This window comes from Monodelphis domestica, chromosome 1, assembly GCF_027887165.1.
Source record: "Monodelphis domestica isolate mMonDom1 chromosome 1, mMonDom1.pri, whole genome shotgun sequence".
Lineage (NCBI taxonomy): Eukaryota > Metazoa > Chordata > Mammalia > Didelphimorphia > Didelphidae > Monodelphis > Monodelphis domestica.
This window is the reverse complement of record NC_077227.1, coordinates 650,722,893-650,739,966: the sequence shown is the minus strand read 5'-3', so window position 1 is coordinate 650,739,966 and position 17,074 is coordinate 650,722,893. Positions and strand designations below refer to the sequence as shown.

Below are 17,074 nucleotides of genomic sequence, written 5' to 3'. Positions count from 1 at the left end.
CGATGACAAAATGTATAAAATATTTGAAAGTCTATGCTAAGACCCACTAGAACTGTATGAATACAATTATAAAACATTCTAAAGAAGTAAATACAAACCTAAGGAAATAGAGATTTATTAATTGCAAATGGTTAGTCTGTGACAATATATTGAAATGACAGTAATCCCCAAATTGATTTCTTCAATGCCATACCTAACTACCGAAGTGTTATTTTGCAGAGCTAGATAGAATTAATATGGAGAAATAAAGGGTCAAGAATATTAAAAGAAATATGGGGGGGGGAATAAATTGACAAAACTAACAAAAATAGGAATAACAGTTGTTGGAGAAAATGTCCAAAGACACACTAATGAACTCTTGGTGTAGTTTTATCCAGCCATTCTGAAAACCAATTTAGAACTATATCCAAAAAATTACTATGCTATATATAACCCTGGACCCAGTAATACCATTGCTAGACACATACCCCAAAAAGATCCAAGAAAAAGGGAAAGGATCTCTATGTACAAAAATATTTATAGTAGTTCTTTTTGTTATAGAAAAGTACTGGAAACTAAGGGAGTGCCCATCAATTGGAGAATGGCTGAACAAGTTATGGTATATGAATATTATGGAATGTTATTGTGCCCTAAGAAATGACAAAAGGGATAAATTCAAAGAAACCTGGTAAGGCTTTTATGACTGATGAAGAGTGAAGTGAGCAGAACCAAAAGATCAATTTATACATGCCTACGATATTGTAAAAGAAAACAACTTTGAAAGCCCTAGAAACTTTAATTAATGCAATTATCAACCACAGTTCCATAAGACTGGGGATGATACATGCTTCCCACCCCTTGACAAAGAGGTGCAGAATGAGATATCAGATATGCTTGACTACTTATTACAAAGGAGAAGGTAGTGTGAAGGACTGGGGGGAGAAGTGTTGCCAAAAAAAATCCAAAGCCGCAGCAATGAAGTACTTTTTTAAATGCTTAGAAAAGAACAGAAGAATTTCAGTGGGAGCCACAGACAAGCAGGGCAGCTCCAAAAACAGTGTTTAATTTGACAATTTTTTTTTAAAGCTCTACATAATAGAAATTTGTGGTTTCATATAGCATATACTATATTCTTTTTCTGTTCTTTGTATATGCAAATATTCTTGTTTATTGTTGTTTGTCAAGTCTATAATTATAAAAAAGAAAATAGGTTTTTAAAGTTATACAGGAGGAGACAGCGTGGGGACTTAGTGGATTGTGAGTCAGGCCTAGGGATAGGAGGTACTGAGTTCAAATATAGCTTTAGATACTTCCTAACTATGTGACCCTGGGCAAGTCACTTAACCCTATTGCCTAGTCCTTGCCACTCTTCTGCCTTAAAAAAAAGTTATAGAGAAACAAACACATTTAGAAAATAAGGAAAAACTACTAGTTTATATTAAATTAATTTACAATTTGTTATTGAGCCTGTATACTTTAATATATTAAAAGGAGAGGGCACTCATTAGCGAAATAGATATGTGTAAATAGTAGGATATGACTAATTTAATAAGAAATCTGTTTTTAAGCATAGTTTACTGCTAGAGCATATGTATAATTTGTTCATTGAAGAATGCATGTTATCTGTAATTAAAGCATTGAGTAGGATTTAAACTTGGCAACCAGTTACAGTCATTTTAAATTATAATATGTACTTAAAACCTTAATTTTTTTCTCTTAAAATACATGTATGAGTCAAATTTTATACTAATTCAAAGCTGGTCTTCCATTTATCCTTAATGAATAAACTTACTTTATCAATAACAATTTTTTCTTCTCTATTGATAGGATGGTATCACATTTTTATGGAAATGGAGATATTTGTGATATAACTGACAAACCAAGACAGGTCACTGTAAAACTAAAGTGAGTTTAACATTTGAATCATCCTAAATGTTGGAAGGGATGCAGGAAAATTGGTGAAATTGTGATTTGATCCAACCATTCTGGAAAACAATTTTTAACTATGCCTAGAAGGCCTCTAAAACTGTACATGCCCTTTGATCCAGCAATACTACTATTAGATCTGAATCCCAAAGAGATCAAAAGAAACTCTTTTTGTGGAAAGGATTGGAAATTGAGGGATGTACATTAATTGGGAAATGCCTTGCACAATTTGTGGTATATGACTGTATTGGGATACTATTGTGCTGTAAGAGATGACAAGCAGGATGATTTTAGAAAAATCTGGAAAGATTTACATGAACTGATAAAAAGTAAGTAGTACCAGGTGAACATTGTATACAGTTATAACAACATTTTTTGATGCAACTGTGAATGACCTAATTATTCTCAGCTATTAATCCAAGACAATCCCAGAGACTCATGATGAAAAATGTCATCTACCCTCCCAGAAAGAACTGATTGTGTCTAAGTGCAGACCAAAACATGATATATTTCACTTTTTTTTTCATTTGAGATCTCTTCCACAAAATGATTAATATGGGGAAATTTTTACATGATTATAGATGTAAAATAAATAATAGATTGCTTACTATCTGACACTGGGGAGTGAGAGTGGGAGGGAGGGATTAAGAGTGGGAAGGAGAGAGGAAATTTAGAACTGAAAAAAAAATTTTTTAAAGAATGTTAAAAATTGTTTTTACATGTAGTTGTGGAAAAATAAAATACTTTTTTAAATATTAGAATTTTCATAAATAGAGAATAAACTTCTAAAAGCAGATCCTGTTTAGGATTACACAGGATCTTGGTTTTATTTGTTTCCTAAGTTAAGCCTTTTTGTGATTTATAGCTTTAGTTTGTAGAATTCTTTAAATTACTTTTTTGTTTGTTTTAGATGTAAAGAATCAGAATCACCTCATGCTGTTACTGTTTATATGTTAGAGCCTCATACCTGCCAATACATTCTTGGGGTAAGTACAACAAATGTCATAAATTCAGTCTTGGGTCAAGTATAGAGTATAAATTATGGTCTTTTGCTGCCTATAAGGAGCACCTAAACTATATCCTCATGTCCAAAAGGAATTTTTCACAATATCACAGATTTAGAGCCTTAAAAGAGCTTAAAGATTCTTTCATTTTACAAATTTCTTTGGCTTTCTCCATATCTAGATTATCTTCCCTCCTCTGCTCTGTCTGTTGACCTCCCTAGCTTCCTTTTTAAGTCCCAACTAAAATCTCTTTTTTTAGGGGGGAAGCCTTGGCCCATCCTTCTTAATTCTAGGACCTTCCTTGTGTTAATTACTTCCTATTTATCCTGAATATAATTTGCTTCATATTTCTTTGCATGTTGTCTCCTCTTGTTAGATGGTAAGTTTCCTGAGGACAGAAACTATCTTTTGCCTCATTTTTTATATTCCTAGTGCCTAGCTCAGTTCCTGACACACAGAAGACAATAAATGTTTATTGATAGAACCTGAGAGAGCTTGAGTGATTTACCCAGGATCATGGTGCATTTAGTTATGAAACAGGAATTCAGGTTTTCCTGACTACAAACCCAGCATTCCTCCTACTGAACTTGTGATGACTGTTTTCCTCAAACTATCTCAACTTGCAAAAAGTCTAGTTCATATCCATATTCCATAGTACCATTTTAAGTAGGAAGCTTTTCCTAAATTCCTTTAGATTAATTTTCCTTTCTTTCTGAAATGAAACAAAGAGGGAAGAGGAAGGAAGAAGAAAAGGAGAGAGAGCCATTCTCCAACCTTGAGAAGCAAAACAATATATACAATCAAACTTACATACAAGATAATTAGGAAATAATTAATAGAGGGAAGGAAATAATTAATAGAGGGAAGAGATTGGGAGGGAAAGACTTCTCATAGAAGATGGATTTTTAAAGAAGCCAAAAGGGGAGATAAAGGAAATAAGGGAAAACAACTCAGACATGGGGAATAGCCAGAAAACATGGCAGAAATGTTATGGAATAGCCAGAAGGCCAGTATCACTGAATCAAAGTGTGTGTTGGGAAATAAGGTATAAGAAGACTGGAAAAGTAGGAGTGGTCTAGATTATGATAGACTTTAAATGCCAAAGACAGCATTTTGTATGATCCTGGAGGAGATAGGGAATCACTACAGTTTATTGAGTAGGGGAGTGACATGGTCATACCTCTGCTTTGGGGAAATCACTTTAGTGGCTAAATGCACAATGGATTGGAATGGGGAGAGACTCAAGGCAGACACATCCACCGCCAGCATAGTGAATTGTCAGAGGAGAAAATGGAGTAAATAGAAGAGGTGTTGCAAACATGAAATCAACAGTCATTTCATAACTACATTTTACAGTTCTGCTTCACACCAGAAAGAAGATCCAGGCAAGCATTGCAGTTCCGACTCTCTTACATGGATGTTTTGTGGGGGGGAGGAGGGGAGGGATTCTCCTGTACCTGTAATGGAAAGGATAGTTCATTTTCTTGTTCATTTACCCTTGGACATCTAAGAATTCCCAAGAAAAATGTATTTTCTTTATTGAGGATAAAGAGCAAAAATAGAATAATTTTGTACACTATCCCCTCAACAGTCTTATGAGACACATTGTCATTGCTACAAAATGAGAAAACAAAAGTGATGAACATCTAAGTCCATTTACTGTCAAAGCCATGTTCAGAATTTGTAGTATATGTTTCTTCTGCTCTTGTATTTAATATCTTTACCTCATATATTACTGCCTAGATTCCTCTTGTAGGAATATGTACTTGTTTCTAAGATATCAAGGGAACTACCTTCTCCAAAGGCCTTTTGATCCTCCTTATTAATTACTAATATTACCTATAATATTAGATCCATGAAAGAACATGGTGCAGTTTTTTTTTAACTCTTTGTAAGGACATATCATCTTGAAGCTAAATGTTCCCTGATAGAGTGAATTGAGACAATTCTCTAGATAATTCAGACTAAAAGCCTCTTCATCCTGCTTTTATCTTAATTGTGTATGTTATCTTGCCATAGTTTTTGATATTCGTTTTGTCAGTAGAATCTTGGCTTCTGCATCTTCATTAACTATCTGTATCCTCACTCCTTGCTCCAAAGAGTTAAGCCTCCTTTTCCTTCCAAATATTCCATTCTGTCTTCCCATCAAGATATCATAACGGAGCCAAAGAGAACATTTTCACAAATACTGTTTGTTTAAATAGCATTGGTATTTTCTGCTCTCAGCTACCCTACTTTCCATTATCCTAGTGTGCTAAAGCTGGAAGGAACTTTAAAGATTACCTAGGGATCTTCAGCAGAATGACATGGGAAAGTGAGTCCCGCTAAGTTTCCCAGGGAAGGGTGAACCAGCTCAGGTCAGAAACTTGGTAAACCCAGCATATATTGTTTCCTGACCATCATCCCTCCAAATTGTAGCTTGGGCAAGATTGACAGTGACACCTCACCTCTCTCAGGAGTTACATTCCAGAGACCCCCATACTGGGTGAAAATCTGTGAAATGGTGTTATATTTATTTTATTATTTTTATCTATTTTGAGGCTTTATAAACCCTTCCTACTCTCCTACAAACCTTTTCCAAACTCTTATTAACCTACAGTCACTGAGCCAATCAGTGCTCAGGATATAGAACACAGTGCTGTGGTTGGTCACCTTTCATTCCATCAGCCAGTAGTGTGTGTGTACAATCTCATGTTGGCAAACTTGCACAAGCATTAGTGGGGGTACTGTGCATTTCCATTGTGTACAGTACGGTATTCATCCACAAGATCCCACAGTATATTGAAAACTGCAATACAGAATTAGGTTGTTGGTTTTTTTTAATTCTCAATATGGTGAGGCCGTGATAAGTGAACCATGATATAGTAAGGGATGTATATTTGAAACTAATTGCCTATACAATGAAACGCAAATTTTAGGCAGCTTAAATGTTTCTCTACTGAGTACGACAAATTTAAAGGAAAAATACATAAAACAGTTTAAAAGAATTAGCAAAACTATTTGAGAGACCTGTGAAGATAAGAGAACATATGTATGGCATACAAATATATATAACATGCAAAAAATGATCATTTTCTTGTGGAAAATAAACCTAAAACTCCAGATCCAAAATAATTTACAAATGAATTCTGACATCAAAAAAGACATAGAACTCAGAAAATACAGAAAGGCGACATATTGAACATGTTCTCTATGAGCCAAAAGTCCTTAAAAAGCAATCATTTGGGGGCAGCTAGGTGTTTCAATGAACTGAGAGCTAGACCTAGAGATGGGAGGTCTTAAATTCAAATCTGACCTAAGATAGTTCCAACTCAAGGGTCATACGTTCTAATCAGAAGTGACAATACATGGGGAAGAGAGGTTACCAGCGACAGTTTTTCCTGCCTTTTTCCTTTGGAGTGGAAGGAGGTGGCAGTATCACCTGCAATAGCAGACAGCTGGTAAAATAGACTGGAATTGTTTATAACTTTTGACCTAGTGGTGCCACCATTAGGTTCATACCCAAAGGTAGATAATTGACAAGAAAAGTTTTATTAATACAAAAAATATTTAGAGCAGCACTATTTGTAAGAGCAAAAACAGGGAAACAATTGGAGAATGTCTAAACAAATAGTGGTATATTACTACTTTGGAATCTTGTCATAAGAAACGACAAATGTGAAAAATTCAAAGAGATATGTGGTTAAGACTTATATGAGGGGGCAGCTGGGTAGCTCAGTGGATTGAGAGCTAGGCCTAGAGACAGGCGGTCCTAGGTTCAAATCTGGCCTCAGCCACTTCCTAGCTGTGTGACCCTGGGCAAGTCACTTGACCCCCATTGCCTAGCCCTTACCATTCTTCTGCTTTGGAGCCAATATTGGATCCAAGACAGAAGGTAAGGGTTTAAAAAAATATAAAAGACTTATATGAAATCACGAGAGTGAGTAAGGCAAAAACAAATTGAATAATATCCAAAAATATAATTGTAAGTTAAGACAACTCTAACCTGTTGCAGAACTCAGATAGACATTAAACAATATTGATGCAATCTTAGATGTTTAATATTCTTTTTAACAAATAAAATTATGGAAGTTACATATACTATGAATCTCAACTTTTTGTGGTATTTTATTTAATTTTTTGATGATATTGTACCTTGTGTGGAATTCATTGGGGATCAATTGGAGGATTGTATAACATGTTGAAATAATTTTATAATATTAAAAGAATATTCTAGGGGGCAATTAGGTGGCTCAATGGATAGAGAGAGCAGCCAACCCTAGAGACTAGAGACAGGAAGTTCTGGATTCAAACTTGGCCTCAGATACTTCCCAGCTCTGTGACCCTGGGAAAGTCACTTAACCCCCATTGCCTAGCCTTTACTGCTCTTCTGCCTTGGAACCAATACATAGTACTCATTTCAAGACAAAGTTATGGTTGAAAAATATATATACTGAACAGTTAAACACAATTAAAACCCGAAACACAAATTGCTTTATTCTTTTGTCTTAAAGACTATATTCACATTTGTAATTTTAAACCATGTTTTATTTTTTTTTTTGTTCTGTAGGTAGAATCTCCAGTAATCTGTAAAATTTTAGACACAGCTGATGAAAATGGACTACTTTCTGTTCCCAGTTAAAAGACTAGTGAAGTCAGAAGAATGAAGATTATTAAAAATCATCACAATTTCTACTTTACATGGCCAACGAATGGCCACATTAGAGAGTTCCTATCCAATGGAACATGACAGGACTATTTAAGGGGACTCTTTGAACCACTTTGTGAATATATATGTGTATATAAGAGGTTATTGATAAACTTTTAAAGCAGACAGTTTTGTCTTACTCATTTCATTTGTGTTGTGAATTAGAAGTTTTGTGAAATACGTGTTTTTTTTCCCTTGCTGAGGTAATGAATCTTGCCCAAGAAAATTAAGTGTCATAACCATTGCTCTATGCAAGTTTTTTAACTGAATAATTAAGCTGGCCTTGTTAATGCCAGCTCTGTTTAGGAAAGTGAACACATGGATGGCTGAAGGTAACTTTACCTATTTTTATAATCTTCAAAAAAATACAGATTTGCAAGCAGTGACTTCTTCCTGTGACCTATTATTATTGCTTATTTTTTCAGTTTGTATTAATGTGGTTGGTTCTTCCCCATAGGTTTTCAAGGATTCTGCTATATTTCCTATTGTTTTAATCTAATAATTGTATGTACATTATTTTGACTCTTGTACTTGATTCTTATAAGCTGTCTAGTTCCAGATTCTGGGATTGTAGCTATAAAGCCAGAAGTGACTTCAGCCACCTTCTAGTCCAAGCCCCTTGTTTTATAGATGAAGACACTGTAATCTGTATAAGGTCACATAAGTAGGACACATCAGAGGCAAGATTTGAACCCAATCCTTTCTCCAGAACCAATGCAATTTTGCAGTATCATTTTATTCCTTAATAAAAATATTCACAGCCAGTCCCTGTCGTGTAGTCACCACTAAATTATTCAAGATGGAGATTCTCTCCATTCCTTTACTTTTGTTTTTACATCTTGCCATATGCCTTTTAGACATTTTATGCTACCTTTTAATACTTGTATCAGAAATAAGAGGGGGAGAGGGAAAAATGATAGGAAACATTTATTTTCCCACTTTTAATCAGTTCTTGTCAAAGGACAGTTGACAAATGTGTCTCAATATTTTAAAACAATATTTTCCTGAAAACATAAGGTTTGAACAGTTCAGTAACACTAGAGTCTCTTGCTTGAAGTGATATCATAGAATTATAGCTATTGGGGGTTACTCAATCACCTAGTTTTACAATGAGGAAACAGACCCAGAGAGGTTAAGTTACTTGTCAAAACCCTCTGTCTCAATCCATCTCTAAACTGATGAAACTCATTTTCACAGGTAAGATGAATAGCTATAACAGCCAACTTTCTATAATGTAAATTATGTGATATTTAGATATTTATTTTCTAGCCATTATAATTAAAATCCTGTCATTTCTTGGGAAAACATAGCCTTGTAACACTTCTTAAAATGGTGGCCAGATTACATATTTTGTCCATTCTAGCATCTATTAGAGAAAGATTGGTCAAAAGTTGACCCTTGCTGAATGAATGAAATGAAACCATTTCAGAAACTGGTGAGAAACCAGAATGATTACAGACATAGAAAATAAATGATAAGCAAAATTAAAGGAATTAAGTTTAACCTGAAAAAGAGAAAGCCAATGGTAACAACTCAGAAAACTCGGACCAGTTCTTTTCTTATGATGAATAAGAGAATGTGAGCTTCTGTTTAAGGGATAATTTGGAAACAATCAGAATTTTAGAACTAGAAGGGACCTTTAGCACGTGAGAAGCAGTGTGTAGGAGGAAGAACATTAGACTTGAAGATAACTTGTATGTTCAAGCCCTTGTTGGTTACCATAGCTAGGTGCTGCAGTGGATAAATCCCTCGATTTGGAGTCAAGAAGACCTGAGTTCAAATCCAGCCTCACTTATTAGCTTTGTGGCCCTTGAGCAAGTCACTTAACCTTTGTTTGCTTCACTTTCCTCATCTGTAAAATGAGGGTGATAATAAATAGCATTTACCTTCCAGTTTTGTTGTGAGGATAACATAATATTTGTAAAGTGCTTTGCCAACCTTACAGTGCTCTATCAATACCCCGGTTTTTACCATTTAGCATCTGTGTGACTGGGCAGGCCTCAGCTTTTTGAGGCTCTCGTTTTCTCACCTGTATAACGAGAATGATAAAACTGTACTACCTACCTCAGGGTTGTTGTGAGGTGTTATCATAATTGTCATTAAAGATTTGAACTAAATTCAAATAGGCCACCAAAAGACTGACTTTAAGCAGAGACAAGTGTCTTTCTTAGATGTTTTGACTCTTATCCTGACTAAAGGTAGGGCAGTAGACCAGGAGAAGATCTCGAGTTCCCTTCTAGCTCTTATGGTTTTATTAAAGTAGGGATTTCATGTCTACTGTGCCTTGCTCTTCAAATAACAAGGAGGGAAGTAGGGCTACCAACAATACCCACACACACACACACATATTGTTCCAATATTTGGCTCTCACATCCACCCCATTGGTTATCTAAAGGTTCGGGGAAAATTTAAACTGACTCCTTCCCACAAAAGTCCTAATATTGGGGGCACAGGTTTAAGGGCTGGGGGTGGGATTGATGGTTGTTTTAGCTCTAAAGAAGCCATAAGATGGCACTTTTCATCATATTTCCTAGGAGACCTTTGATGGTGGTTATTAAGAGCAAGCAACAAAATGGGTTTTTTGTTAAGCCTGACATTTGTAACTCTTGCCTATGGAGAAGCCTCCAGTAATTTGGAAATCTTATCATTTATAACTGTTGAAGTTCCACAATTAGTGACCTGATGGTAAAAAAACAAAACAAAACAAAAAACCTAGCCCAAAAGAGCTTTGAGCTGAATGGAGGAAAATAAATGAATTAAGTTTAATTCAATAAACATTGATTAAGCACTGACTTTATGCCATGAACTCTGCTAAATACTGGGGATACAAAAAGAGGTGGAAGATTTATACTTGCACTGGAGAAACAGAAAATGAGTGAGACAACATGCAAACATATATACAAAGCAACCACATATAGGGTAAGTAGAAAATAATTAACAGAAGGCAGGCACTGAAGGGTTGCGGAAGGCTTCCTGTGGGAGGCAGAATTTTAGTTGGGACTTAGAAGATGGAGAGTTCAGTAGTCAGGAGGGCAAGAGAAAGCAGAGCATTGGGGGGGGGGGGGGGGCAGCCAGAGAAAATGCCTGAAAGCATCTTATTTGGAATATCCATTGTTCCTGGAGGAAAGAGTAGATGTTTGGGAGTAAGATGTAAGAAACCTGGGAAGACAGGAGGAGGCTAGATCATGAAGAGTGTTGAATGCCAAAGAAAGCATTTTGTGTTTGTCCCTGGAGGCAAGGGAGGGTGCCCTGTAACATTATCAAACCTGCATTTTAGGGAAATCATTTCAACAGCTAAATGGAGAATGGCAGGTCCCCCCACCAACAAGCAATAATCGCCAACAATGATCAAAATGCGAGGTGATGAGGGCCTATACTAGAGTGGTGGCAATGTCAGAGGAGGGAAGAGAGTATGTTTGAGAGATGTTACAAAGATAAACAGAATAGATCTTGGGCAACAACTTGGATAGGTGGTAAGTCAGAAATTAGGATGTTGGCAAACTAAGATGATGATGTGGTCCTCATCAGTAATAGGGAAGGTAGAAGTGGGGGGTCAGGGGTCTGGAGGAAAGATAAAGAAATTCTGTTTTGGAAATACCAAGTTTAAAATATCTACTGAACATCCAGTTTGAAGTGTCTGAAAGGCATTTGGATCTGAGAGACTGGGGGGGGCAAGATGAGTGGATTTGAGAACATCAGCACAGATAGTAAATATGTGGAGGCTGATGAGATTACCTAGTGAAGCAGTATAGAGGTAGAAGAGAAGAAGCCTCAGGGCAGAACCTGGAGATACCTACAATTGGAGGGCCTGAGTGGAAGGTCAAGTAAAAAGGAGGAAACCCAGGAGAAAGTGGTATCTTGAAAACCTAGAGAGAAGAAAATATCAAGGAAGAGAGAATGATGAAAACTATAAAAAGGTCAAAAATGAGAATTGAGAAAAGACCATTGGATTTGGGATCATTAGTAACTTTGGAAGGAGTAGTTTCAGTGGAATAAAGACAGAAGGTAGATTGCAAGAGGTTAAGAAGAGAATTTGGGCAGCGGAGACGCCTATTGCTAAAGACCTTTTTGAGGAGTTTAGTTACAAAGGAGAGAAGAGAAATGATAAGATGATAGCAGGGGTGGGAGGATCAAGGAAGGGTTTGTTTTTTTTTTTTTTCAGAAGAGGGAGACATAAGAATGTAGGCAATAGGAAATGATCTAGTAGAGAGGAGAGATTGAAAAGTGAGAGAGTGGGAATGATGGGAAATTTCTGTTGGAGGAGACAAGATGGAATGGGATTAGCCTTGGTAAAGAGTAAGCCCATGAGGCGGAGTCAAGATGGCAGCCTAGAAGGAGCAGAAGTTCAGACCTCTGAAAACCCTTCCTTACTGATCACAAACTGAATGCTCCCAGGGGAATGAAAACCAAACTTAACAAGACAGAGGCAAGGAACCCTCCTGCTGGACCTAAATCAAAAGGTACGACCCCCGAAAAGCCGGAATCCGAGAGCACTCGGGTTTAAGGGGAAGACAGAAGGAAGGTCCCAGGACCCATACCCCCTCCCACCCAGAGCACTGAGATTCCAGCAGCAGCAGGAACTTCTGGGTGGGCAAAGGTGCTGGTCTGAAGGGCAAAGCTTGAGAGCAGGGCTGGCCCAGTTCAGAGCGACCAACACAGAGGGCGGGGAAGGAGCTAGAGAGGGAGCATAGACCTGGCAGCCTGGCCAGAGCTTTGGAGATCTCCATATTTGCTCCAGCCTTCCAGGAAGTTTAGGACTCAGAGCAAACCCAGCCCAACTAAGCTGAACTTAATCCCATCAAAAGTCTCCAGAACTAAGGGAAACTCAGGCTCCCCACCCATCCTCATTGACTGCTGGACTTTAAGCCAATCAAAAGCCCCCAGAGGACAGGGAAGCTCAAACCCCCAACAACCCTTCCCCAGAGACGACACCAAGAGATCTTCTGTTAAAGCTCCAAGAGGGGAGACTGAGAGAAGCCCCCAAAAAACAAAAAAATGAGAGGAACAAGAGCACAGACAAATAAGGGGAGTAAAGAAGGGGTGAATTTGAGCAAAGAACAGAAAAAGAAGAAAGAAACTACAATAGACAGCTACTACTCAGCAAATAGAACAGAGGGGGAGAGATCAGCAAACGATAAACCAGAAATCCCAGCGAATTGGATACAGGCTGTGGAAGAATTAAAAATACAATTAAGAGAGGCTGAAGACAATTGGGAAAAGAACTTAAAAATTAAGATGTCATCTGGAAACAGAGGCACTTGAATTAAAACGAGAAAATAGTGTCTTGAAAGCCAAAATCAACCAGCTAGAAAATGAGGCAAAGGAGATGAAAGATGAGGCAAAGGAGATGAAAGAAGAGGTAAAGAAGATGAAAGAAGATCTTCAAAGAAAATCAGACCAGAAGGAAAAGGATGACCAAAAAGCCAGAGATGAAATCCAATCTTTAAGAACCAGAATAGAACAACTGGAATTAAGTAACCTCACAAGGCAGCAGGACACTATAAAACAAAACAAAAAGAATGAAAAAATTTGAGGAAAATGTGAAGCATCTCATTCACAAAACAGACAATTTAGAAAATCGTTCAAGAAGAGACAATTTAAGAATAATTGGACTACCAGAAGACCACAACAAAAGAAAAAGCCTGGACATAATACTAGAGGAAATTATTCAGGAAAACTGTCCCGAGATCTTAGAACAAGAGAGGAAAGTGAAGATTGAAAGAATCCACAGATCACCCCCTGTATTTAATCCCCAACTGACAACACCAAGAAATGTGATAGCCAAATTCAAAAACTATCAGATCAAAGAAAAGATATTACAAGCTGCCAAGAAGAAGCCATTCAGATACCATGGAAACACGGTGAGGTTAACACAGGATCTAGCTGCATCCACACTGATGCAAAAATCTTAAATAGGATACTAGCAAAAAGACTCCAGCAAGTCATTACAAGGGTTATCCACTATGATCAGGTAGGATTCATACCAGGAATGCAAGGATGGTTCAATATTAGGAAAACCATCCACATAATTGACCATATAAACAAGCAAACCGACAAAAATCACATGATTATCACAATAGATGCAGAAAAAGCTTTTGACAAAATACAACACCCATTCCTATTGAAAACACTAGAAAGTATAGCAATAGAAGGGCCTTTCCTAAAAATAATAAACAGTATATACCTAAAACCATCAGCAAACATCATTTGCAATGGGGATAAACTAGAAGCCTTCCCAATAAGATCAGGAGTAAAACAAGGATGCCTATTATCACCTCTATTATTTAATATTGTACTAGAAACACTAGCAGTAGCAATTAGAAAAGAAAAATAAATTGAAGGTATTAAAATTGGCAATGAGGAGACCAAGCTGTCACTCTTTGTGGATGATATGATGATTTACTTAAAGAATCCTAGGGAATCAACCAAAAAGCTAATCGAAATAATCAAAAACTTTAGCAAAGTTGCAGGATACAAAATAAACCCACATAAGTCATCAGCATTTCTATATATCTCCAACCCAGTTCAACATCAAGAATTAGAAAGAGAAATTCCATTTAAAGTCACCCAAGACAATACAAAATACTTAGGAATCTATCTGCCGAGACAAACACAGGAACTATATGAACACAACTACAAAACACTCTCCACACAATTAAAACTAGATCTAAACAATTGGAAAAACATTGATTGCTCATGGGTGGGACGAGCTAACATAATAAAAATGACAATCCTACCCAAATTAATTTACTTATTTAGTGCCATACCCATTGAACTACCAAAAAACTATTTTACTGAATTAGAGAAAACCATAACAAAGTTCATTTGGAAGAATAAAAGATCAAGGATATCCAGGGAAATAATGAAAAAAAAAATACAAAGGAAGGTGGCCTTGCAGTCCCAGATCTCAAACTATATTACAAAGCAATGGTCATCAAAACAATTTGGTACTGACTAAGAGACAGAAAGGAAGATCAGTGGAATAGACTTGGGGTAAATGACCTCAGCAAGACAGTCTATGACAAACCCAAAGACCCCAGCTTTTGGGACAAAAATCCATTATTTGATAAAAACTGCTGGGGAAATTGGAAGACAGTGTGGGAGAGATTAGTTTTGGATCAACACCTCACACCCTACACCAAGATAAACTCAGAATGGGTGAATGACTTGAATATAAAGAAGGAAACTATAAGTAAATTAGGTGAACACAGAATAGTATACATGTTAGACCTTTGGGAAGGGAAAGATTTTAAAACCAAGCAAGACATAGACAGAGTTACAAAATGCAAAATAAATAATTTTGACTACATCAAATTAAAAAGGTTTTGTACAAACAAAACCAATGAAAGTAAAATTAGAAGGAAAGCAACAAATTGGGAAACAATCTTCATAACAAAAACCTCTGACAAAGGTCTAATTACTCAAATTTATAAAGAGCTAAACCAGTTTTACAAAAAATCAAGCCATTCTCCAATTGAAAAAAAGGGCAAGGGACATGAATAGGCAATTTTCAACTAAAGAAATCAAAACTATTAATAAGCACATGAAAAAGTGTTCTAAATCTCTTATAATCAGAGAGATGCAAATCAAAACAACTCTGAGGTATCACCTCACACCTACCAGATTGGCCAACATGACAGCAAAAGTAAGTAGTGAATGCTAGAGGGGATGTGGGAAAGTAGAGACATTAATTCATTGCTGGTGGAGTTGTGAATTGATCCAACCATTCTGCAGGGCAATTTGGAACTATGCCCAAAGGGCGATAAAAGACTGTCTGCCCTTTGATCCAGCCATAGCACTGCTGGGTTTGTACCCTAAAGAGATAATAAGGAAAAAGACTTGTACAAGAATATTCATATCTGCACTCTTTGTGGTGGCTAAAAATTGGAAAATGAGGGGATGCCCTTCAATTGGGGAATGGCTGAACAAATTGTGGTATATGTTGGTGATGGAATACTATTGTGCTAAAAGGAATAATAAAGTGGAGGAATTCCATGGAGACTGGAACAACCTCCAGGAAGTGATGCAGAGTGAGAGCAGAACCAGGAGAACATTGTACACAGAGACTAATACACTGTGGTATAATCAAACATAATGGACTTCTCCATTAATAGCTTTACAATGTCCCTGAACAATCTGCAGGGATCTATGAGAAAAAAAAACTATCCTCAAGCAGAGGACAAACTGAGGAAGTAAAAACACTGAGGAAAAGCAACTGCTTGACTACAGAGGTTGAGGGAACACGATAGAGGAGAGACGCTAAATGAGCACCCTAATGCAAATACCAACAACAAGGAAATGGGTTCGAATCAAGAACACATGTGATACCCAGAGGAATCACACATCAGCTAGGGGAGGGGTGGTGGTGGGGTGAGAAGGAAAAGAAAATGATCTCTGTTTCCAAAGAATAATGTATGAAAATGACCAAATAAAATAATGCTTAAAAAAATAAATTTAAAAAAATTTAAAAAAAGAGTAAGCCCACTTCATCCTATGAAAAAGGAGAAAATGGTAGATGGTACCCAAGTGATAGGAAATGAAAGAAAAGAAAGAGTTTGCAGTCAACAGCCTCAATTTTTTTTCTGTAAACTATGAGGCAAAGTTCTGAGCTGAAAGGGAAGGGGTAGACAGAGAGGCACAGGAGGTGGGAGAGGAATGAAAGATTGGGAAGAGCCACTTTGGAGAGGAGCTAATAGTGACCTGATGAGAGTATTGTAGGATTGCCTAGCAGCAGTAAGGGTACAGCCAAGGTTCTGTAACATAAATTTGTAATGAACCCAGTCATAGCAGTTGCATGACTGCCTCCACCTTCATTCAGTAGCATGTATGTAGGCCAAATGGTGGGAGTGATCCCAACGCTGAGACCAAACATAATCTGTGATATAAGGGGGTCGTTCCTCCTTTGCTTTCATAGAGGATCAATGACATCACAGAGTAATGTCTTAACTAGTGTGTTAATTGGATTTAATTGAAGCAGGCTTGCACAAAATTGTCAGCCTCATTCTCTCTTCCAGAATCACCAAAGTCCATTTGCAAGACAAAAGGTCAGATGCAGTGAATGACCTTGGCATCTTTGGCATCAGATGGAGCTCTAAGTGTTCCACAGTTCTTGATGCTGCCACCATCATGGCCTTTGAAACAAATCATTCTCATGTGTCCATTCTGCTGGGGGAAGTCTTCGCACGCTTGGGGCAGACATCCCCTAAGGCACTGATGGTTTGAGGCCCGACATTTTAGCCTTTCAGGGTGACCACAAGCCATTCTACAGCTTCTTGGAGCTAAAGGTTAGAGTTGAGTGAAAGGGGAACACCAAAGGGCTTTCCTCCCAGAAAACCCCCTACATGGCATAGGTGTTCAAGAGAGGAGGAGGTATAGAGTTGAAATGGTTTAACAAGGAGTAAAGATGGAGAGAAAAGAGAATGGCTAGTACGAGGTGATAGCACAACAGAAGGAATTGAAGGGTCAAGGGTTTGGGTGT

General features: G+C 37.2%; 1 protein-coding gene across 3 annotated transcripts in view; it reads left to right on the top strand.

The window, feature by feature from the left end:
• The window catches only part of ERLEC1 (endoplasmic reticulum lectin 1), a 49,034-nt gene extending 40,674 nt beyond the window's left edge, over positions 1-8,360 (top strand). For 2 of the 3 annotated variants that reach the window (XM_056814022.1, XM_003339682.4), the window contains 3 exons: positions 1,807-1,884; positions 2,816-2,891; positions 7,459-8,360. In XM_056814022.1, the coding sequence (XP_056670000.1) occupies positions 1,807-1,884; positions 2,816-2,891; positions 7,459-7,530 (226 nt within the window). In that variant the 3' untranslated portion in view covers positions 7,531-8,360. Of the gene's footprint in view, positions 1-540; positions 668-1,806; positions 1,885-2,815; positions 2,892-7,458 lie in introns of those variants that run through there. The other variant, XM_056814023.1, reaches the window with a different exon arrangement.
• Positions 8,361-17,074: the final 8,714 nt, after the last annotated feature.